A 24,235-nucleotide genomic window follows, 5' to 3' on the forward strand; every position below is an offset into this window, starting at 1 on the left:
GAGAAACAGCTAATAGTATCTCCTTGCCAGGCAATCTCTGGCAGGTTATTTAATGTCTGTGAGTCTGTTTGCTTATCATCAACATAGGAATCATGATAATCTACTTCAAAGGAAATGTTGTGAGGATCAAAAGAAGTAAAATGTACCAATCAGTACTTAGAGCAGTACCTGGCCCAAGGAGTGGCCAGACAACACCAGCTATTAATAACTGTACAAGTTAAAAGCCACTGAGAAATAAGTGGTTTCAGTAACCCTGAAAACTAAACTAGCAATTTCAAGGGACACTTTACTGGTAGTATGAAATGAAATGAAAAATGAATATCTTTCAGAAAACATAAGATGAACAACCAGATTTGATTCACTTGCTCTTTAGAAACTGTACCTTGACCAGGTGCACTTGGTCTGAAGTGTTTGCAGGCTGTGTCTCTACCCCCAGGTTAAGCAAACACAGAGTGAGAGTGAGCAGGTGGGCCTTTGCCCTGGAAGATGGGTCCCTCCCATGCCCATTCTGCTATAATTCTCTAACTGAGCAGGATAGATGCAGATGCATGGGCACACACAGGCCACCTGTCTGTATTCAGACACAGAAGTAGCTTTGACCGCAGTCAGGCCACTTAAGCAGAAAGGATGCATTATAACTCCTTCCTTTCCAGCATTCCTTGGAGACCTTAGGGAGAGAACAGCAGGAGTAGACCTTATACCCTCGCATACATCTTCCCAGGCAGATATTCATTAAACAGGTTCTAGCTAACCAGGTACTGTTCTAGAGAATGGCTAAATGACTACCTTGTACTCATGGAGCTTACATGATTCTGCTTACAAGCAGAATCAACAATCAACACAACATGCATCATAAAATAGATTAACATTTGCTAAGTGCATGCTAACAAATGAAGCAAGAGAGGGTATAAGGCTGGTGGGACAGCACTGAGGTTTAAGAGTGTGATCAGGAAAGTCCCACCTGATAAAATAATGTCTGAGAAAACTACTTGGGAGACTGAGATTGCTGAAATCTGAGTGCGAGGCCAACCTCTGCAGAAAAAACATTCAGAAGACCCCTTCTCAACTCAAGAGCTGGATGTGGTGGTATGAGCCACTCAGCAGCCTACTGGAGGTGGATGCCTGCACCCAGGCAGGAAGTAAGATGCTATCTCAAAACAAGCAAAAATTAAGGCAAGAGGAATGGCTCAGTGGTAAGAGCACTTAGCAAGCAAACAATTCCACGCTAAGACCTCACTACTGCAAAAAGAATAAATACAATAATATTTTCAAAATATTAGTCAATGTACATTGACTAAAACATATAAGTTCATATGACTTTTAATAAAGGTTTGATATATTTAAAGCAGCCAAATAGGGTGAATTAGGGAAATTTATAGGTCTTTATATGTAGATCAAGATTTACCATCAATTAATTAATATTTCCCTCATCTCTTAAATGCTGCTATTTTCCTCACCAATATAGGGAGGATCACAGTTCAAATCCAGCCTGCACAAAAATAATTAGTGAGACCCCCCATCTCTACAAATAAACTGAGTCTGATGGCGCATATCTGTAATCCTATCTATGCCAGAGACATAAGAAAAGGAGGGTTTGGGTCCAGGTGACCTAGTCAAAAAAAGCATGAAAACTGCTCTGAAAAATAAGCTAAGCCAAAAAGTCTGAGGTGTGGCTAAGAGTGCTGGCTTAGCAAGTGCAAGATCCTGAACCACCAAAAAAAGAAAAGGAAAAATGAAAAGACATCACAAGAATTTAGGACCGAGCAGGTTTGGCCTTAAAATAGTTGTTTACCTGGGATTAGACTGTTTGGCCTGGGCTATTTTTCTTTCTGTCTCAAATGAGCGTCCTTCTAGTAGTTTGAAAATATTAAAATATCTTGGAAGTCTGAATTATGTAACCAGAGTTCTACAGTATTCTCATTCTGTCTGTAAAGATTATTTAGAATATTTTAGATTGTATGCACTTAAAAAGAAATGTCTGTTAGCTATATGCGCAATTTCTACTGATGACGATAATTGTGCAGTTTCTAACTCACTTTTCAGATCAGTTTTTGAAATGGCAAATTATCAGTGTTAGATTTAGTTCCAATTATTCAACTTAAAAAAATGTACATTTTGAAAGAGAGGAATAGAGAAATGGTAAGAAAGTTAGAGATTCAAATGAGAACTGAAACTCAATTGTAGTAGTCATTGTCAGAGTCACACAATCGAGGATCCATCACCTTTTATCTGTTTTTGCTCTTACCCACAAAATTGAGTGTGTAGAATTTGGTGACATCTATATGCTCCCCAGCTGGAGCAATGCTGTCAGCCAGTGGGGCTGTGGGAGAGACGAGCACATTTAGTACCTACTGCTGAGACCTGGGACAACCTCCATGCCAGAAGAGTGAATCTAGAGTGCCAACTGCATTGTTCCCTCCCCACTAAGAAGCTTGTTAAACCCGCCAGTTTTAGAGTTGTATTTGTAATTTGTATTTTTCCTCAAACCAAATTACCCAAGTCAAAAAAAAATCATTTTCAGAGCAATAATTACTACCCAACTGAATTTCTTACCTTTGTGGCTTTATCTTGAATCACCATTTGTGGAGATGGTATCTGCCTCCTTAAGATTGCTGGTGGACAGACACTTCATGACACAGCTGAACTCACCTTTGGAGGGGGAGAGCGGGCCTTTCTCCAATCGCAGCTAGTCCATCATTTGCAAAAGAGAAAATTCCCACTGAGGTGGCTGAAGTTCTGAGAGGGTACCAACTAAAATTTAAATCCTTAACTTTTTTTTTTCTCAGTACAGGGTAACTCAGGGTCTCACCTCAGCCCTGCTTTTAGCTGGTTAATTGTCTCACAGACCTTTCTGCCCAGGCTGCCCTTGAAATGAAATCCTCCGGATCTCAGCCTTCTGAGTAGTTAGGATTATAGACCCAACTCTAAATCATCTTTTTTTTTTTTTTTGCCGGTCCTAGAACTTGAACTCAGGGCTTGGGCACTCTGTCTTTGAGCCTCTCTGTGCTCAAGGCTAGCGCTCTATCATTTGAGCCACCACTTCCAGCTTTTTCTGTTTATGTGGTACTGAGGAATTGAACCCAGGGCTTCATGTGTGCTAGGCAAGCACTCTACCACTAAGTCACATTCCCAGCCATAAATCATCTTTTTTAAAAGCAAAATTACATTTTAATATTTTACATAAATTACCAAAGCGATAAGGTTGAAGGCATGTAGCACACTGTTTTTGTTGCTCTGGAAATATTGAGGACTGGATTTTCGTCAGTAATTTTTTTTCAACATGCCCCGAATTTTTTAGACTTTAAATATCAGTTGCAGTCTTCAAACTTGATTTCCCCATTAAGATCAAAAGAATAGAGAGGGTGGGAAGATTGAAGAGAGATCCAGAATAGTTTCTTAGCTTTACTATGCTTATAACTTGTGTGCTCAGAATTTTCCTTAGAATAGGAAGAGCTTTAAAATGTAGTCTGAATTAAATATTGATCCTTGGGGGAGGAGGGAGAATTACATTAATTCATTACATTAAACTAGACTCATTGCAGCCTTGTGACACCAGTACAGTCTCACTATCCCACGGATATATTAGAGCATATGTTTTCTATAATCAGGCACCTTCTGCTGCTTTTGAGAAAAACTTTTTGTTTAGATTTTAAACACTGCTAGAAAAGATCATCTGTGTTATTCTTAACGCTGCAGCATAGCCCAACACAAGTGTTTCCATGATGAAAACGGAGCAGTTATCAGGAAAGCTGGGGGCTGGCCGTGCTTCCTCAGCCTTCAACTTCATGTGCACTGTGTTGCCCATGAGGGACTTTCTGGCATGTGATTCATTATTTCAAAACTAGTGTTTCCAGCACTTACATTCATTATTTTATAGTGTGTGCATCATAGCATATAACCTTCCATTCAGATATGATACACTGCACCTATTGATTTTTGCACTTTGCAAATTTTGTATTAAGTCTTAGAAAATATTTATATTCTTTGAGTGTGAGCTTTGGATAGATGGCATTATCACTTTGTTTTTTTTTTCAACAACAAATCCTCTCAGTTATTCTAATGCAATGTTATTCTGAGCAAGTTCTATGGCAAATACCGTGTATAATGTTTGTTTAGAACAGTACATTTTACTCTGTGTGGTTAAGACTACTCAGCCCCTGACTTCATAGCTGGAATTCGATATTCCAGCACAAAAGTCCACAATGTATTCAGAATCCAAGTTGGTGTCATACATTTCATTTTGATGTGAACTTTTCTTTGCTTTTCTTTGTTCTAAGACTCCATTTTGCAATAAACGTTTTGACAGTAAATCCTTTTGTTATGTGTTGCTGTGTGTATAAGATCTTCATCAGATTGAATTTGCAACATGCTTTGAAGGAACCATTGTCACACATGCACATGAGTGCTACCTTTTGTCTCCTGGAGTCAGTCAGAGTGTAAATAATGAATTTCTAAAGTGATGGGGCAGTCATGAGGTTTTTGGTGTTTTTTTTTTAATCCCCAAAGAAAGGCAGAAAGGCTTAGAACTCATTCTGAGGCAGATACACTGATATGTTAACAAGGTACAGAAAACATAAAGGAAATGGTAAGCTACTATGTGGCTGGAGATCATTAACTCTCATCCCTGTCTTGCCAAATTCAAACGGATTTGCAGCAGTGGCCAGCTCCAACCTTCCTCTCACTGGTCTTTGTAAGCATCTCTCAGGCTCCTGCTGGAGGAGCAGGCTGTGTCAATGTCTTTTAGTACCTTTCCCCTGGCATCATATTGATAAACCAGCCTCAGAAGACAAGAGAGCTCTCTGCTCTTCTTGTCACCTTAAAACTAAAGATGTTGATTGTTTCCTTTACAACCTCAATAGAAGAAATGCAATCAAAACACCCACAAATACAGACACCCATACACACACACACACACACACACACACACACACACACACACACACCATATCCTATAAAAGCCAGCCTCAATAGAAGAAATGCAATCAAAACACCCACAAATACAGACACCCATACACACACACACACACACACACACACACACACACACACACACACACACCATTTCCTATAAAAGCCAGCCTTGACACAGGGAAACATTTCTGCTACTCAGTCTGGTGTTTCTTGAACTAATCAAAAAGTACCTCATTTCACATTGGTGTCTGTGATGGGAGAAGGGAATGACACATTCCTGCAGCTGTATCCAGCTGCCCTGCAAAGAAGTAAAACTTGTCATGTGTTCTCTTTAATCAAGTTCAGCTTTAGATTTGATCTCCTTGCGTCTTCTTGCCACATTATTAAAGCAGGTGAGTGTGTTTAATGATTCTTACATACCTCAAGTGTTTCAGATGAGGGAAGGGACACTTCCTGACAGAAGCACATGGGGAAAGAAGAGTATTTACAGGTGGAGTTAATCTAACGTGTATGCTGGCCTTGCATCCTAGCTTATCTCCACCACTCCAACCTTACACACTCAGGTTTAACAAAAGCAAAAATCATAGAAACAACAACAAAAATAAATTCTGCCTCATCCCCATAATTTGCATTATTACCCATTCTTCAACCATTGTTTTCCAGTTAAGCAAGTGTGCCACTCTCATTCTCTTCTTCCCATATTTTGCCTTCCTGCTTCTCTTCATGAATCACCTCTCTCTTCTGGTCCTGCTGTACCCAGCTTAAGCCACTGGCCTTCCAGTTCCTGAGAATATGTCGAAGAGCTCTTTGGGGAATCCATCAACCATTTAGACCTGACACTGAAGTCTGTAACAGAGATTTGGGCATTTTAGCACATACATCCTCCAGTTTCATTTATTCCACAAAGTGATCCAACAAAGGTGTACCAAGTGTGCACTAGGCAGTAGGTAAAAGCATGAAGGAAGTGTCTCGGGGATCCTCCATGAATAATTCATGCCTATCTCACCCTTGATTCTGCTAAAAGCAGCCTGCAGGGGCTCTGCCTTTCCTAGAAGGGCTTAGAACATGTGAATGTAAAATAAAGATCTAGGGTTAGAAAGATATGTCCAGTCACCCTTGGATTTTTACACCAATAATAAACACAACCAATTCATCAGCTTTGTTTTTAAAGTCAACCACCAAAAAGTATATTTATAACAGAGGTTGGGTGACTCATTGGCATGTTATCAGAGAATCAAATATATGGCAAGTTAATCTAATTAAAGCAAATGGCTGTGCTAGATGGATTCAATCCATAGGACACACAGATTCTATGTAAGCTTTTATTATTTAGACCATGATGAGGAGGTATATGGTGAAGTAAGAAGCTCTTTGGCTATGGAGATGATATGAGCAAAATGTTCTGTACAGTTTTCAATCCTGCTGGTGCCCTGGAAGGGAAGTAGATTAGTCTGTGTCAGAGCAACTCTGTACCTGGATTTCTTAGGATTATTCCATTTTTCACATGTTCCATGTGATCCATGGGTCCTGATATTTGGTTTTCTGAATATAACACAAGTGAGATATTTAAACACGTAGAAATTCTTCTATGAGATTAAACATGTAGCTGGCGTCCAAGTGTCTGCTTTGGGATAGTCATTGGTAGATGATCCTCATGTTGCTTAAAAATTCCTTGACTGCCAAGACCCTATTATGGTATGTACTACCATTCCTGGTAGGCTGTATAACAAGAGAAGAATATATCAAGTTGTACAAAATCTCTCCTGAAACAGTTCACAAGATTGATGTACATTATTGGCTTCTGGGGTCAGAACCTCAGAACACTGAGAACTTCCTCAGAAGGTCAGGGAAATTGTTTTCCATTTAACTTCACCTGCAGGAGCAGCGGCTGAGAGCTGAGTGAGGCCAGAGGATAAACCAAAAGGACAAGGATAATATTACTTCCTTTTTTCATTTCATTCATATCTCCCACGCAGCTGCTGCCTTCCTTTGAGATTGGTGCATGGACTGAAGACGACGTGGTAAGCTGCTCTGCAAATGCCTCATAGTACCTAGGCAGGTAGTCCACAAGCTTGAAAATGCAGCTACAGGGGCCTGGACAATAGGGAGGAAAAGTCTAAGCCAGGCACTGGTAGTTCATGGCTATAATCCTAGTCACTCAGAAGGCTGAGATCTGGGGATCACAGTTCAAAGCCAGCTGGGACAGGAAAGTCCTGAGAGTTTTATCTCCAGTATATATCAAAAAGCAGAAAGTGGAGCTATGGGTCAAGTGGTAGAGTGCTAGCTTTGAGCAAAAAAGCTCAAGGACATCCAAGGCCTGAGTTGAAGAAGAAAAAAAGTATCACTACCAGAAACTAACAAATTACAAATTCCTTTCTTTCTGTTGTTAATCCAATGATCATTGGGAATAACATCTTGAGAGCAAAGCAAGTATCTCTCAAATCTTAAAAGAAGATTTACCTTTCTATTGGCAGGGACAGTACTCCAATCACAAAATTTAAGTAGTGACTCAGAAAACCAAATGAACATACTTGGGAGGGAAAAAAAGATCTTAAGTTTTCCTAAGATGTCAGGTGTGGAAGGCTGGCATCATCTGTCTATTGCTTCTTCCCATCCACTGAGCCCCAGGTCCAACTCTCTGCCATATAGCTTACCATGGAAAGAGGACTTGTAGTTTCTTCTGATTTCCTTTATTCCCTTTCTCCTCAGCTGCAAAGGCCTATCTCCTTTGAAAAGAAATCATCTTAAAAGCATTGAGTTCCAATAGCTGTGTTTAGCTTTTGCTCTAACGTTGAATTGTTTCTAGGCCATTTAAATAAATTTCAGAGTTAAGGGACCCAGAGATTCAAAGAGACTGAGTGGCCTCCTACCTATATGCCTTCACCAGGTAATGTCAGAGGCCACAAGTGACCAGGTACCAAGTGAAACCCAAGAACTAGGATTGTCTGGGTCTTCCTACCTCACCAATAAGGACTGCTACACTGCCTTATCTGGGGCCATGTACATACCCTATGACCAGACAAACCCAGGACAGAGTCCTCATTCCATCCATTGCTGTATCCACTGATTAGTTCCTTGGCAATATAGCAATGACCTGTGCATATGTAGGGGGAAAAACACAGTAAAAACACTCTTAAAAAGACTTAAAATATCTCCCAAGGAAGTACTTCAAGTACTTCCCCTCCCCCACAGGAGAGATGGCTCCAGTTTGAAAAGTTGAGATTCTAAAAGAAGATTCTACAAGGAGAATTTTTTCCATCTTACATTTGCTCATAAACTAGGCAATAGATTTATATCTTTAATGTCTTGCAAACTGTGTTTTATGGTTAAGCAGAGCCACTGACTACATGTAAACCTTCCAAACCCTGTATGTCCTCTCTTCACAGTATTTTTGGGTTCAGCAACTCGTCAGACAAGGCAAGTGGAACAAGTTATCTTCTTATTCATGGAGTTAACTTTGTTGTGGATGTGATTTTTTTCTCTCATTCTCTTCTGCCTTCTGCCCACCACCCTCCCTGTTAGGTGACTCTTCGGTGGAGATGAGTGCCTATGCCAGCTTGTTCAAAGAAAACAACATCACAGGCAAGCGGCTGCTGCTTCTGGATGAAGAGGACTTGAAAGACATGGGCATTGTCTCCAAAGGACATATTATCCATTTTAAGGTACCTGGAAAGGAAAGCCACACCACTAACACATCTTTACTGCGTACCATGCTGACTTGGGATGGCTGAAATGCTCCATATCTGTCCATTACCAGCTGCTGTCCTATGTTGCCCTTACACCTGCTTCTTAATCCCACAACAAAGGAGGGGTGGAGTTGGGATGGAGGAGGCTTCAGTGAAGAAGGGATGAAGGCTGTGAGAGCCTGAGGCAAGTAGGCATTAACCAGGTGAAGGGGTAGGGCAGTAGGTATCCTGGGAGACGCTGCCTGGGGAAAGCCTGCACATGGGAGAAAGCTCAGTGGGCAGAAAGATTCTGAGGTTTGTTTCAAGAGAGATCTTACACGAAATAAAGATCTAATTGGCTTTCTAAACCTTCCTACTTCCAGTGTGGATGCATGGGGGATTGCAGATTAGAAAGCAGAGAAATCAAAAGAGGAAACAGAAAAACCAGTTTCCCATCATACCCAAACCTTCATAAAGGCTCTGCTCGCATGCCAACTAATTTCCCTTCCCTTCAGAGCTATTCACACTAGTTTCCTTGAAAATTCATCATTAAGGTTCAAAGATAACCTATTCACTTTATTCCACAGACCCCAAATCTATGTAAGAATTGGTATTTGGGGTTTTTTTTTTTTCACTACTGGGCCTTGAACTCAGGGCCTCATGCTCTGCTTGGCTTTTTTGCTCCAGGCTGGTACTCTACCATTTCTACTTCAGTGCTTTTAGCTGGTTAATTGGATCTAAGAGCCTCATGGATTTTTCTTCCTGGTTGGTTTTGAACCACAAATCCTTAGAATTCAGCCTCTTGAGTAGCTAAGAATATAGGTATCATCACCAACACACAGTAAGTAATCATCTTTGTAGACCCTAAGCACCTTTTGGAAACAAACTTGTCACTGAACCACCGGAGACCATTTCTAAACAAAGCAGGACCTTGGTACCCATGCTCTCCTACATGCTGAGCACAAAAACTCAAACATATATATATATATAGATAGATAGATAGATATAGATATAGATATGGCTATCAAAGAATTGAATCTGCACCTCTAGATATGGGCAAGTCCATCCCAAAACATAATGCTAGCTTAGTGAGCCACAGTAGGAAAAATTATTTTCTGCAGTACAAAGAAGATTCAGACTTCTACAAAGAGAAATTTTATAAATCTTATCCTGTTAGGCAGATGTCCCTATCTTTCTATTCCCTCTGTGTCTTTAAAAATAGACCAATATTCCTTAGGGACCAGTTAGGGGAAAAGAGGGTGGCAAACTATAACATACATCACAAAACCATTAGGGCTTTACATACTCCCGGTTTGGCTGAGGACAACCCTTTTAATGTTGGTTGGTATCATTAAGACAAACAATATCCACTCTTATTTTTTATATTCAACAAACTCAATGATCACCTATTAATTGTAAGATTGGGATTGTGAAAATTGAAGAATCATTTTGCCCTTAAGGAATTAAGGGCATTAAAAAAATTAAGGATTAAAAAAAAAGTATGTGTTCAAATTCTCATGAGCCAGGTGGAAGAAAAAGAATGGTTCAGCCAGGTGCCAGTGGCTGATGCCTGTAATCCTAGCTACTCAGGAGGCTGAGATCTGAGGATCATGGTTCAAAGCCAGCCTGGGCAAGAAAGTCCATGAGACTCTTATCTCCAATAAACCACTCAGAAAACTGGAAGTGGCGCTGTGGTAGCGTGCTTGCCTTGAGCTGAAGAGCTGAAGGAACAGCACCCAAGCCCAGAGTTCAAGCCCCACAACCAAAAAAAAAAAAAAGAAGAAGAAGAAGAATGGGACAGTGGAGTGACATGGAATGCAGAAACTCCAAGAGCAGTTTTGAGACAGATCTTTGAGGAAAGACAGAATTTGGAAGGTAGACAGGAGTGTAGGAAGACAGAGAACTTTTAGGGAAGAGAGAAATGGAAGGGAATGAAGAGCAGAACAGATTGCTTCCATTCCCAGGAGCAGTGGATGGCTTGCTCTGTCTGTTGGAAGCCCAGGTGGAAAGCAGAGCTCAGGATAGATGAAGTAGAAGAAAGATGGAGCCTCATTCTGGACTGCTTCCAACCTCAGGCTGGAGGTTTGGAACTTGACCAGAGCTAAAACATATGGAAACTTGACAAGTGTTTAAACATTGCTTCTAGAAGTTTTAACATGGTTTCAAAAGGACGGACTGAAAAATCAGTTCTAGTAGAGTGGTGTTACAATAGAGTAATGAGGCCTGGCTCCTGAGGGATGGAGCACCCCAGTGGGTTCATGAAGCAGAACACAAGGAGAGGTGCAGTGCTTGTATAATCCCGGAAACACAATGCTCCATGAAAGAAATCAGGCACCAAGGGTCACACCTGGAAGAGATTTAGACAAGGTAAATCATAGTGATAGAAAACCCATCGGTGATTGCCGAAGGTTGGGGCAAATAGGGAAAAGGCAGTGGATACTTCATGCGGACAGAGTTCTGTGGGCTGGTGGAAATGTTTTGGAATTCATTGTAGAAGGAGAGTTTGTACAGTACTGTAAAGGTGCTTGATGCTGCTGAGATGTTCACTTTAAAGTGGTTCATTTTATGTTGTGTTAGTTTTCTTCCATTAAAAAAAAACATATGGACTGGGTGGGCATTGGTGGCTCATGCCTGTAATCCTAGCTAACCATGAGACTGAGGTCTGAGGATCCCAGTTTGAAGCCAGCCCAAGCAAAAAAAAATCCATGAGACTCCAATAAACTACTAAAAAAGCTGGACGTGGAGCTCAAGTGGTAGAGTGCTAGCCTTGAGCAAAAAGAAACTCAGGGATAGAGCTCAGGCCCTGAGTTCAAGCCTCAGGACCAGAAAAAGAAAAAAAGAGAAAAGCTGTATGCCAGTGGCTCATGACTGTAATTCTAGTTACTCAGGAGGCTGAGACTGAAGATCCAGGTTCAAAGTTGGCTGGGGAAGGAAAATTCATGAGACTTTTCCAGTGAACCACCAAAATAAAAGGCCAGAAATAAAACTGTGTCTTAAGTACTAGAGCACCAGCTTGAGCAAAAAAGCTAAGGGACAGCACCCAGGCCCTGAGTTCAAGCCCTAATACTGGTATGTACACGTGCATGCGCGCATGTGTGCACACAGACACACATATGCACAGGAGGAAAGCACAGTTATACTTAGAACTGTGGCCAAAAGCAGTCATTTTCCTACCGTGAACTTTCTTTGGAGAATGGTGAGCCTTAGAAAGACTCATACAACAAGAAAGGTCAGAGGAGCCTATGCAGGGGAGAGAAAGGAGAACAGCACCTGTCCAGAAAGTGGGGAATAGGGAGGAAGTGGTGTTTGGAAGTCAGGTTGGAATGATCCACAGAGTTGAGGGTTACAGAGAAGCCCAGCAGCTTGGGGAGAAGAACCATTGTGAGAATCTATACTCAGGTGGGGTCTCACCATGACCCAGAAAATCTAACCCAAGTGCCAGAGAACAGGGCAACCAGCAGCTAGAGGTACCCAAGACTTCCCTTGAACCCCTGGATATAAAGACAAGTAATATACAGAAGTGTGGGTCTCCATGGTCAGGGGGAAGGACCTCTGCCTCACTGCCTAGCTACAGTACGAAAGGAGCTGCAGGTGGGGCTCCTTTTACACAGCTGAGCATGGTGTTTCTGCCATGTTTTATGGGAAGAAGAAGCTGAAGGAGAAGGGATGGACAAGCGCTCTTGAAACCTTACATATATACAGGACAGGATGAAGAAACTGGGTCGTTGGGATACTGCTTCATGAGTATACTAGACTAAAGGAGCACCCTGCTAATGCTTATCAGAACTCATTCATTCTCTCTTCCAGTAATTCTCTGTAAAACACACACACACACACGGGAAGGACAGACATAGCTTTTTGCCTTGCTCTTTCAATAAGGAAGGCAGAGTCTCCATCATTAGATACTTTCTCCAAGAGTTTCTGGCCCCAAGAAATCATGATAAAACCACAGACTAACATAGCATATCTACCATCCTTTGACTAGCCAGTATCCAGGTTGGCTCTGTTTTTGTTCCGATCAGCTCACAGGAAAGAGAACTGATACTGGATGAATACAAAGTCTCATCATTTACATTTCCTCCTCTCCCAGAAGATGTCTTTGTGCATTTGCTTCCTTTCCACGGGAAAGCCCTCATGACACACTCAGCCCTTCTGTGAGATGGAACCCTCCCTGGCCATCTCTGCTGTTCTCTCCCTGTGCTTTCGTGTTCTTCCCAGTTACTCAGAGTCTATATACTACAACATTAACTTGTCACTATTAAATAAATTTTTAATTTGTGCCAGAATTGAGACTTGAACTCAGGGCCTGGATGTTGTCTAAAGGATGAATTTATTGAATGCTTAGTCTAAGGTTTAACATATTTAAAATACTTTCTTGCTCCCTTAAGTTAATACAAACTACCTGGCCTGGGTCTGGGAAGGTGGCTCAGTGGTAGAGTGCTTGTCTTGCATGCATGAGGCCCTGGGTTCGATTCCTCAGCACCACATAAACAGAAAAAGCCGGAAGTGACTCTGTGGCTCAAGTGGTAGAGCACTAGCCTTGAGCTGAAGAGCTGAGGGGCAGCACCGAGGCCCAGAGTTCAGGCCCCACGACCCACCAAAAACAAAAACAAAACAAAACCAAAAAAAACTACCTGTCCTATTTTGAAACCAGGTGTGTGTTCAAAAAGATGATGGATATTAATGTCCCCATAATACTTTATGAACCACATGGAATGCTTTTATATATGTGCCAAAGATTTTAATTTTTTTCCCAGTATTATTGAATCATTAATAAAGTCATGTGTTTTTTGTTAACAGTCAGCCATTGAGAAACTGACCCACGATTACCTGAACTTGTTTCACTTCCCGCCTCTAATTAAGGTAAGGCTTTTTCCTTACTGAGAGCACGGTTACCTTTATTAACCCATGCACCTGCACATCCACACCTCACTTTGCCCAGGTGGGAAACTTGTGTTTGAAGTGAATCTAACTGTCTAACAAAAGGCCCTTTCAAGACTAGGATGCTATAAACTGAACACACTTGTTCCTCATGAGTTAGAATATTAACAACACATTTATGATAGGAACTGCACATCTCTCCTTCAGGGCTGAGACATCTAACTGCCCTCCATTGTTGTGAGGAATTGGGCCTCTCACCTGGCTCTACACACTGTAGGAATTCACACACCAGAGGCTCTGAATTATCACTTGCCCTGGAGGGGTGGAAGGTTTATTGTATAGACGAGATATTAATATACAGTATCTCCTATCTTTGGACACTATGTACCAATACCCTTTGTGGAGGTTTGAAACTGAGATCAGTTTCAAACCCACTGGTACTGTTTTCCCTTATATACATGGCTATAATAAAATTTAATTTATTAATTAGACATAGTAAGAGATTAACAGCAATAATTAATACTAAAATAGGCAGCTCTTATACACACACACACAGACATACTTGCTAGCAGCTGTACAATTCTTCATTGAAAAGAATTTATAAATACCTTCAGACTCAAGTTGAAATCTTACAAGGGACCTCCAGATACAATGTTCATTGCCCCAAAGTGTGTGAAAGAAATCATTTGGCAAAGTTTTTACAGGCTTGATAGGTCATTTCTCTTGTTCTGTGTAGTTTGAAATTGTGGCTTAATCCAGAAATAACCAAAAGTTAAAAAACTGATCCAAAAGGCCAAAAGGGTTCTACTTTACAGAAGCAGTCAAAGTAAAAACCTCACATTAAATAAATGATGCTGGGTTTTCTGTTTTAGGACTCTGGGGGTGAACCTGAAGAAAATGAGGAAAAAATAGTGAACCTTGAACTTGTTTTTGGTTTTCACTTGAAACCAGGAACTGGCCCACAGGTAAATTATATTTCAAATCCTTTGGGGGAAATTTCAATCTAATTTATTCCACTGAAACAATCAGTCAACTGGCACTGTGATTCTGAGTGAACTTACAGACTTTATAGAATAAGATTTAGCTAGCAGTCTAGGAATCCTGTCTTCTCCAATGGGGAAGAATGCTGCGAGAGACACCAAGGCAGTGCACAGCAAAGCCCTGGTAGGGATGGAAGTGGTGGGTCCCATAGGGTGCTGCTCCTGGTGCCTGTTTCCTAAAGGAAATCAGCAGCAAACCAGCACTGAGACTGGAGCTCTGGGCACTCTAGAAACACAAATTATCAGCTTCAAATAGGGTGTCAGGGCATCTGATCAGAACTCATTCGGAGGCTTGATCTTTATGTGATTTTTAAGAGTCAGGGAGAAAAAACGACTTGTCTAGGTAGCATGTGCACAAGAATTTTAATAGGTCTCTGTTACTGTAGAGCACCATAAATAGCAATTAATAGTGTAACGATTAATTGACCAATTATGGTGTGTGAGGCATGGAGTACCAGTGTGTAAATGCTGTCTTCCCCTATTTCCAAATGTGGAAATGAGGTTTGCAGAGGTTAAATGTGTTGCTCAAAGGTTATCTGACTAGCAGAGTGTCAGCCGCTGTCTCCCCAGGACCCCAGCTCTTAATTCCGATATTCTTTATCTTTCCTTGAGGGTCAAGAGAGCTTATGAACACAGTTCCTCATTCCTGTAGATGGTTTCTAGGGGGAAGACTTCAACAGGCTCCACTGGACCATGGGCCATGCTTACCCAAACATGCTTTCCCCAGACCAGTGCTGGTGCTTGGGGATTGGGAGTTGTTGGAGAGTTGAGTTTCACCTGGATCTATAAAAGATGCTCTATCTAGACCCCTGTGGGGAAGTCTCACCTGCCCAATTGTAGCTGCATTGATGCCTCCCCTGCCCAATGGAACATGTGACCTCCCCTGATCTCAAGGTGTTTCTTGGCACATGGTTGAAGGAATGCTATTCTGAATCCAGGCTTGAGTCACCCTGTATGCATTCCAGAAAGGGGGCCAGAGAGGAACTTTCTCTCTGTAGCAATATCAAAGGGGTCTTTCTAATCCTGAAATTTGTAGCTGTGGGCACCCTTGAGTCCATCTGATATAAACCATTGTAGTTTGCCTTCTTTGGTATCCTTAGCTCCATGGTGCTTCATTTATGAGTTCTCTTTGTTCTAACCTTTTCATGGCTTATAGGTCATAAAAAGAGAAAGAAGAATTTCCTTGAGAGAGAACACAAACAAAAAATGTTTTCAATTAAGGAAGAAATGATTTATTAATGGAAGCTGAAAATACATATTATTTCTTATTATTTCTTTAAAGCAATTTTATTGTAAAGGTGATATACAGAGGGGTTCCAGATACATAAGTCAGGTATTGAGTACATTTCTTTTTGAACAGTGTCGTCTCTTCCCACATTATCTCCCAGTTTTTTCTCTCCTGAGCCCTCTCCCCTCCAAGTTGTATAGTTCATTTTCAACATAGTGTCTAAGGAGTATTACTGCTGAATTAGTTCACCCTTTTTCCCACCATTTCTGGGGTTCCTCTTCCTCTCCCCAAATCAGATAAACTTACATACAAGACAAAAGGTGCCGAAAACAAAAACAAAAGGGGGGCGGGACAAGCGCTGGTGGCTCACGCCTGTAATCCTAGCTACTCAGGAGGCTGAGAGCTGAGGGGCACAGTTCAAAGCCAGCCCGGGCAGGAAAGTCCGTGAAACTCTTATCTCCAGTAAACCACCAGAAAACCGGAAGTGGTATTGTAGCTCAAGTGGTAGTGCGCTCGCCTTGAGCTGAAGAGCGCAGGGACAGCGCCCAGGCCCAGAGTTCAAGCTTCACAACCAACCAAAAAAAGGGGGGGGGACAGAAAAGAAAGAAAACCTACAGAAAGTAAAATTAAAAACCTCTTGTTTCCATTTCTTGGAATTCATTTTGATAAGAATCATTTTATATGATCATATGCACATAGCTATTCAGCCCTCTCCTAAGAATATCCTCTTTTGTTCTCATTGTGTGAAATGTTTAGAGTCCTGTTTACCATGTCCAGGTGTAATTTTTTGTCTTTTACTATCTATTGGGTTTAAAAATCAGAGACTATTGATGATATTTGGGACAAAACACAATGATCAATTTTAATATAATTTTATAGACATCTTCAGGCACTTATTTGTTATGCACAAATATATTGCTATAACTTTTTATGTTTTCCTGTCCTGGGTCACTTAGCTGGAAGAATAATTTCATGCATTCATTCAGCAGACAATTGCTGAGCCCTTACTATGTTCATGGCTGTAGACTAGATTCTCAGAATACAGAGTCAACCTGTGCAGTCTGGGCTTACAAGAAGCCCATAGCTTATTGGGAGAAACAGACAAGTGAGTAGTTAAAGTTCAGAAAGATGCATTTTCTCAATGCCTGAACATTATTGTGTGGGGTGAGAATGGGGTGAAGTCTGGGTAGAAGTAATGCTTAAACTAAACATTAAAACTGGGTGCTGTTGACTCACACCTGTAATCCTAGCTACTCAGGAGGCTGACATCTGAGGATCACAGTTCAAAGCCAGCCTAGACAGAAAAGCCCATGAGACTCTTATCTCCAAATAATTACCGAAAAAGTTGGAAGTGGTGCTGTGGCTTAAGTGGTAAGGTGCTAACCTAAGCAAAAGGAGCTCAGGGACAGTGCCCAGACCCTGAATTCAAGCACCAGGACCAGGGGTAAAAATTGAAAACCACTAGGATTTGCTAAGTAGGGAGAGATGTTAAAGGCAAAGAAACTGTGTATGTAAAATCTTAGATACACAAAGCCAGGCAAACCCAGTGAGCTCTTTTGGGGTTCCTTTCAATAGGCCCTACAGCACAACTCAAGCATCCTAACCCTAGAAAGACTTAGCAAGAAGCAGGAGAGTAGTGTGCTGAGAGTTAAAGCCAGAAACAACAGCAACAACTATCTTTTGTGCTGGGCTTAGGAGTTTGAAAGATTTAAGCAGAGTCGACAAGACTCAATTTAGCTTTCTAGACCATCTCTTAAAGGCAAGAGGAGTATAAGATGGGAAGGGACCAGGCTAGAATGAGAAAGACCTGAGAGTAAACAGAGATGGCAAATAGATTCCAAGAATGTAGGAATGAGGCTGTCACAGTGCTACAGTTCCTGGGATCTACTGAGAGAGAACTGATGAGATTTGTCACTAGCAGAAAATGGGGTGAGTGAGAAGGAAATGCCAGGATTGGACCTAAGGTTTCTAGATAGGTAGTATTATGACAGATCAGAAGTAAACTATCTTATGTGAATGCAGTACTAAGGAGCTGAAAGCAAAGAAATGACACGTTAATCAGGAAAAGCTTTTTGGAAGGGATGAGCATTGAATTGGAGCTTGAAGAGGTTGATAGACAATTGCAAACCAATTGTCAGAAGATAATGTTTCAAGCTTATGTTTAGGGAATACTTCCTCCTAACGGTGTCAAGATTTTACGAATATCATCTCATTGATCCTCTTGGCATCTGTATGAGATGCAGAAGGCACAACATTGTCATCACTGATTAGGAAATAGATAACAAGAGAAAGGGTGTGACCAGCCTAGTGTGGGGGGCGGGAGAGAACAGAGCTAGGCCAGAAATAAAGGCTTTATTTCTGTGTTTTGAACATGTGTTAGCCCTGATACCTGATCTGTTAATCCATCTGTAAACTTAAATAAAACAGTATTGGAGTAGATCACTGGGCATTTCTAAGCTACCCAGTCATGTCAAGGGATAGCCTTATAAAATACTTGCTCACAAAAGTGCTGTGTATGAAAACTCTGTTACCTTGATCCTTAAATGTAGGACACACACACACACACACACACACACACACACACACACACATTCCCACACTCAAGGACTCCCTCAAAATCCCAGCTAACTGAGTTCTTATGAGCCATCTTCACAGAAAAAGTGAAACATTATGCCCACTCTACCTATAACTAAGATAAGCCTGACAAGTCTTACAGTTGCAACTTTGGAAATTCTCCTCAGACCTAAGAGTTTCAGATCAGAGACATTTGCTTATTGCAAGTAAAACTAAAGGTGTATTCTACTGGGAACCACTCACTGGGCCTAGTGTATGAAAGTGACTTAAATGAAGATGGCTACTTTTCCTCTTTACCTCTGACAAGGCCCGCCAGGCAACTACCTCTTAAGAGTACTATGCTGGGTCAGTAACTTTAAGTCTACCAAGACAAAACAATGAAAATATTACAACACAAAGACACAAATAGATGATGAGGAAGAGCCCTTTTGTTGTAAGATCAACCTTTTCTAAAAATCCAGTATAGCCCATGCCTATAATCCTATTTAGAAAGCTGACATCTGGAGATCACAGTTTGAAGCTAGCCTGAACAAAGAAATCCACAAGCCTAGTATCTTCTGTGAAACAGCAAAAAAAAAATACAACTGGAGGCCTGGCTCAAGTGGTAGGACTCCAGTGGTGAGAGGAAGAAAGGAGGGAGGGGGAGAAGGAAGGAAGGAAGGATAGAAGGAAGGAAGGAAGGAACTTTAAAGTTTAAATTATTTTTCTCAGCTATTACCTTACAACCAGATGGTTTATGGCACAGCTGAAGCTGGTTTGCAGAAGGTTGGAAAGCCCTCTCTGCTGCAGAAGGCAAAGGTCACTGCAGTGACACGTTGCCCAGGATCTGAATCTTTACAGCTACACTTCTCCAGAGAGCTGGATCTGACCTCACACCATAGTCACTCACTTCTCCCCAAAACAAAATGTCCTTTTCCATTACCTTTTGTCAGACAACCAACCGGCAGGGAGGAAAAATCATGATTGAGCCAAAGACTACATGGGAAATTTCAACTAATAAGTAGCTTTTCCCCTGTTACTTGATGTGTTTCTAAAGAATAAAGTTGTTTGTTTAAATAGCACTGTATATTAAGATAGCCTACAAGTTATGGCAATTGAATCGGCAGAAATTGAATCTTTCTCTGCTTGACTGCCTCTCCTGTGAGGACAGGAAATGCCTGTATAATTGTCATTTCCCTCATACTTCCAGCATACACTGCAGTGAATATTTTTTATGCCACCATTATAACTCAGCATGGTAGGAAGCACCATCCCTGTACTTCTCTCCTCATGAACGCCAAGAGCAGAGGTGAAACTCCTTGCCCAGAGTGCCTGCCTAGAAAGAGACTACTCTAATGGTCTAGTCTAAGGTCTAGTCAATGGTCACTGTGTCATATACCCTCCTTCTGTAAACTACCATTGTTGAGTACATATCTTAGACTAGGTGCATTGGTAATCAGTTGGGTTTGGGTCCGTTTATAGTATAGTCCTACAATTTCTGATTTATAAGGAAAATGTCTTGTGTTTCACATGGTAAAGTCTTTAACTTGGGCACATAAAAAAAGCAGCTTGGGCATGTAATTCCTGCAATCAGGAGGCTGAGACAGGAGGATCAGTTGCTGAGAGACCAGATGAGGATAGATAGAGGTTTGTGGTTAACTTGAGCAAGTAGTAAGACTATTCCAAAAAAACAAAAAACAAAAAAAATAACAAGTTGGTCATTAGTGGCTCATGCCTATAATCCTAGCTGCTCCCAAAACTGAGATCTGAAGATAACAGCTTGAAGCTAGCCCAGGCAGGAAAGTCCATGAGACTCTTATCTCTAATAAACTATCAGAAAATTAGAAGTGGAGCTATAGCTCAAGTAGAGCACTAATCTTGAGCAAAAAGCTCAGGGACAGCTCCCAGGCCCTCAGTTCAAGCCCCAGGACCAGCATACACAACAACAACAACAACAGTAATAATAATAACAATAATAATAAAAAAACAAAAAAATGACAAGTGTAATTATGCATACCTATAATCCCAGCACTTGGGAAGTTGAGACAAGAGGAGCAAAATTGGAGACAAGCCTGGGATATGTAGCAAGACCCTGTCTCAACAAACAAACACAAAAAACAGAAAGCAGCTTCTAGAAAAATCAAGCAGCTTCAAGCCCTCCCCAGGTAGCAAGCACACTTTTTATTATTAAAATATTCAGGTTCATAGAATTTATTATTATAGCTTTTATCATCTCACCCGTCGGGAATATTGATTCTCAACTTGCCAAGAGAGAACCGATTAAGTCACCCAGCAGTTTTCTCACCGAGATCTTTTCTGAGACTTTGTGCAGTTCACATTCAAAAGCAGAGTGAGGAAGAAAACTACTCAGGAGTCATCCTGAATGATCAGATTCACTCCATCTAGTCCCTCTTTTCCCTGTCCTCAGTGAGAAACAAAATCTGAATGAAGTTGGATCCTTGTGGGTCTGACCACCTGCCATAGATAAGAGGGCAGCATCCTCCTCCCTTCCCGACGCTCTCAGCCATGGACCCCTGAATAGGATGCACTTCCGGACTCAAACCACCCCATTCCACATAGCCATCATGCCTACTTTCCTTTTGAGGGGTGCTCTAACGGATCAGGAGGCCAGGAAGAGAAGAGGAATACTTTACCGAGGAGGAAGCCCTTCAAGCAGATGGGGGTGTCTAGAGGATATCTCCTTACTGCCCTTCTTCCCTTCCTCTGGCCAGCCTTGGCCTTGGTGACCCCCTGGCCACTTTCCCCACCACGACCAGGAGAAAATCAGTCAATAATTCTGCTTCTTTTGTGGTTTTATCTATAGGTTTAAAAAAAATACCACTTTTTCCAAATGTTTCCTGCTTGCATTGTGCTCGGGTCTTTATTAGATTGCTTGTAAAATGCTGCATTTAATAAACTTAATTGAATCTCCAGGCCCTTTCTCAAAGCACTATAAATATCAAAAACTGTCAAATAGGCCTTTTTCCCCCTATTGTGTAATTTTTGTAAATGGATAGATAAACATGAATAAAATAACAGGGCACAAAGAAAAGATTTTGTAAGGAAGTATAAAGCCAATACCTTTTTTTTTGTAAAATTTCAGTTAAAAAAGCAGAGCTTTTCTCTACTTTGATATAGGTTGAATTTACTAAAAATTCAGGAAAAGGAAGTTTACTTCCATTGATCAACTTGGGGGAGGCTGTCAGAATGGACATAGACATGTATGTGTGGCTAAGTATATAAACTTGCAGTGGTCGAATTCTAAGAAATACAAAGGTTGGGGGAGGAAACAGTTATCAGTTCAAGAGTTAAAAGTTTTGGTTACACAACAAATAATAAATCTAGAGATCAGTTGAACACTGTAGTGCTTACAGTTAACAAGGCCATGTGTCCTTAAGGCAGATCTTATGTTAAATGTTCTTATCACAGTAATAATAATAAGACAGCAGAGGAAACTTTTGGAGGTGATAGGTAAGTTGATGGTAGGGTGAAGTATGATTTTATTAATGTTACTTATCTTTAGAAGATCAAGTTATTTATACCATGATCACACTTCCAAAACACAACGTGGGTTTTTGTTTTGTTTGTTTGCTTGATTGTTGCCAGTCCTGGGGCTTGAATTCAGGGACTGGGTGCTGTCTCTGAGCTTTTTAGCTCTAGCCTAGCCCTCTACCATTTGAGCCACAGCTTCACTTCTAGTTTCTTTTTGAAGGAGAGAAAGTATTCATTGAAGAGTCTCATAGATGTTCTTTCCCAGATTGGCTTTGAGCTATGATTCTCAGATCTCAGTCTCATAAGTAGCTAGGGTAACAGGTGTGAGCCACTATCATCTGGCTAAACCCCAAATTTTAATTGATATCACAGAAGCAAATGCAGTTCAGGTTCTTCTAAGTGAATAATCCACTGCTGGTTTCTAATGAAAGATTGTGGGATTGAGCTCTGATGATTCAGTTGGAGAGCTGCCCCTTAGAGCTGGACAGACCTGGTGAGATACAAGGTATGAGCTACATGTCTGCTGACAGAATAGCAGTTATATGTGCATGCCAGCCTGCCAGAGAATGTCTAGTAACTGGAAAAAAGAACCTTGAGTTGCAGCATTTTAGGATTTCTAAGATGTAAATATTCCTACCATGCCGACTTCAAGTCACCACTATGATGTCACTGACCTTGAAGTTCTGAAGTCGCTGACCTTGAGGTTCTGACCTCAATGAACTTGAGGTTGAGAAGAGATGTAAGCAATTGGCTCAGGAGAACTGGCTTTTACACACTATTGGATTCAAGATGATGAATTCCTTTAAAAATTGGCAAATAGGATTTGGGTAGGTGGCTCAGTGATAGAGTGCTTGTCTTGCATGCACGAGGCCCTGGGTTTGATTCTTCAGCACCACATAAGCAGAAAAAGCTAGGAGCAGTGCCGTGGCTCAAGTGGTAGAGCGCTAACCTTGAGCTGAAGAGCTGAGGGACAGAGTTCAGGCCCAGAGTTCAGGCCCCACAATGGCAAATAGTAACATCGGCTCAACTAAATTACAGATGCTCAAAGGCATTAGCTCCAGTCTTCTGAATTCACTGTTAGCTTAAGGCTTCTTGAATCCTCATTATCTTATAGTATCATACTGACCATTGCATATGAGTTGAAAAAGTTGTATTTGAGGCTGTGAAAAGTTCAACTCAACTTACAGAGACAGAGAAACAAAATTGAAATGGCTATCTTTGGGAAAGTGTCAAAACCATCCTGGGTGGTTGATAGGGGCAGTTGCTGCCGGCAGAGGGTATTTGCTGTTAGAACAGGCTGTTAAGACTAAGGCCCACTGTAAGGACTGTGGAGGAGGCCTTAGTAGTCACCAAACATTTGGTCTTAAGAAGAATCACCTCAAAAAGGGACCAATTATTTGAAATACAATTCAAAGTACTGTTAGGAAGCCAGGTGCCAGTGGCTCACACCTGTAATCCTAACTACTCAGGAGGCTGAGATCTGAGGATCACGATTCAAAGCCAGCCCAGCAGGAAAACCTGTGAGACTCTTATCTCCAACAAACCATCAGAAAAACAGAAGTGGCCCTGTGGCTCAAGTGATAGAGCACTAGGCTTGAGCTGAAGAGCTGAGGTACAGCACCCAGCCCAGAGTTCAAGTCCTATGACCGACAAAATTAAAATTAAAAAAAAAATTTTTAAAGCACTGTTAGGAAATCAAGGCTATATGACAACCATATGAATCTAGATCTCCAAATGTGAATAGAGAATAGCCCAACTGGTAAAATGTCTATCCACTAAGTCAGGAATTTTATTTTTTTATGTGATTGTCTTTCTCACAGTCATGGCTGGAGGAGAAAAACAGCTTAGCAAGTAGAACAGCTATTTTTTTTTTTTAATTTTCACTGTCCAGGAGAAAAGTTTCTTTCCTACAGATTTCTCAGTATCAACAATAACAACAAATGAAGCAGCATTTAAGTAAGACAGGTTTCCTTCTGTATTAGTTAAGAAGCCTAGTCTGAGACACAGTAGATTCTTAGTTATTCACAAATCAACAGCAAGTCTTGACTTACTATTCTTTTTTTAAAAAAAAACAAGTACCTAGTACCTTCCAATTTCAAATATAGTTTTAAAAAATGGCTTCTCCTAACATGTCAACTAACATCTGAACGACCTGAACTCGACAAGCATGGAACACATCACTTGATTTGTTTCCCTTCGTTTTAACATCATCCCTAAAGTCCCCTTTTCATACATGACTCCAATAACAGCCCCCCAAAAGACACTCTAACACCCTTATCTCCACTGGTGTCTACTTGGAACCAATCTGCCCTGACCTTAGACACAAGCCATTGTTAAGGGTATAACACATTTACATATTTTGCAATAAAACATCAGTTATTTGCATTACTGTGTCAAGTTTTATTTGATTCTTTCACCTAAAAATGACTCATTTTCCTTTCTTGTATTTAAAAAAAAAAACCAAC

The 24,235-nt window shown here is 41.0% G+C and overlaps 1 protein-coding gene across 2 annotated transcripts in view; it reads left to right on the forward strand.

Annotated features, from left to right (window-relative positions):
* LOC105996025 (mitogen-activated protein kinase kinase kinase MLT) overlaps nucleotides 1-24,235 on the forward strand; it is a 165,263-nt gene that overhangs the window by 119,595 nt on the left and 21,433 nt on the right. For both annotated transcript variants that reach the window (XM_013029967.1, XM_013029973.1), the window contains exons 12-16: nucleotides 6,888-6,932; nucleotides 8,298-8,328; nucleotides 8,434-8,573; nucleotides 13,377-13,439; nucleotides 14,330-14,422. In XM_013029967.1, coding sequence (XP_012885421.1) covers nucleotides 6,888-6,932; nucleotides 8,298-8,328; nucleotides 8,434-8,573; nucleotides 13,377-13,439; nucleotides 14,330-14,422 — 372 coding nt within the window. The remainder of the gene's footprint in view (nucleotides 1-6,887; nucleotides 6,933-8,297; nucleotides 8,329-8,433; nucleotides 8,574-13,376; nucleotides 13,440-14,329; nucleotides 14,423-24,235) is intronic.

Source organism: Dipodomys ordii, unplaced genomic scaffold, assembly GCF_000151885.1.
Source record: "Dipodomys ordii isolate 6190 unplaced genomic scaffold, Dord_2.0 Scaffold5, whole genome shotgun sequence".
In the NCBI taxonomy this organism is placed as follows: Eukaryota; Metazoa; Chordata; class Mammalia; order Rodentia; family Heteromyidae; genus Dipodomys; species Dipodomys ordii.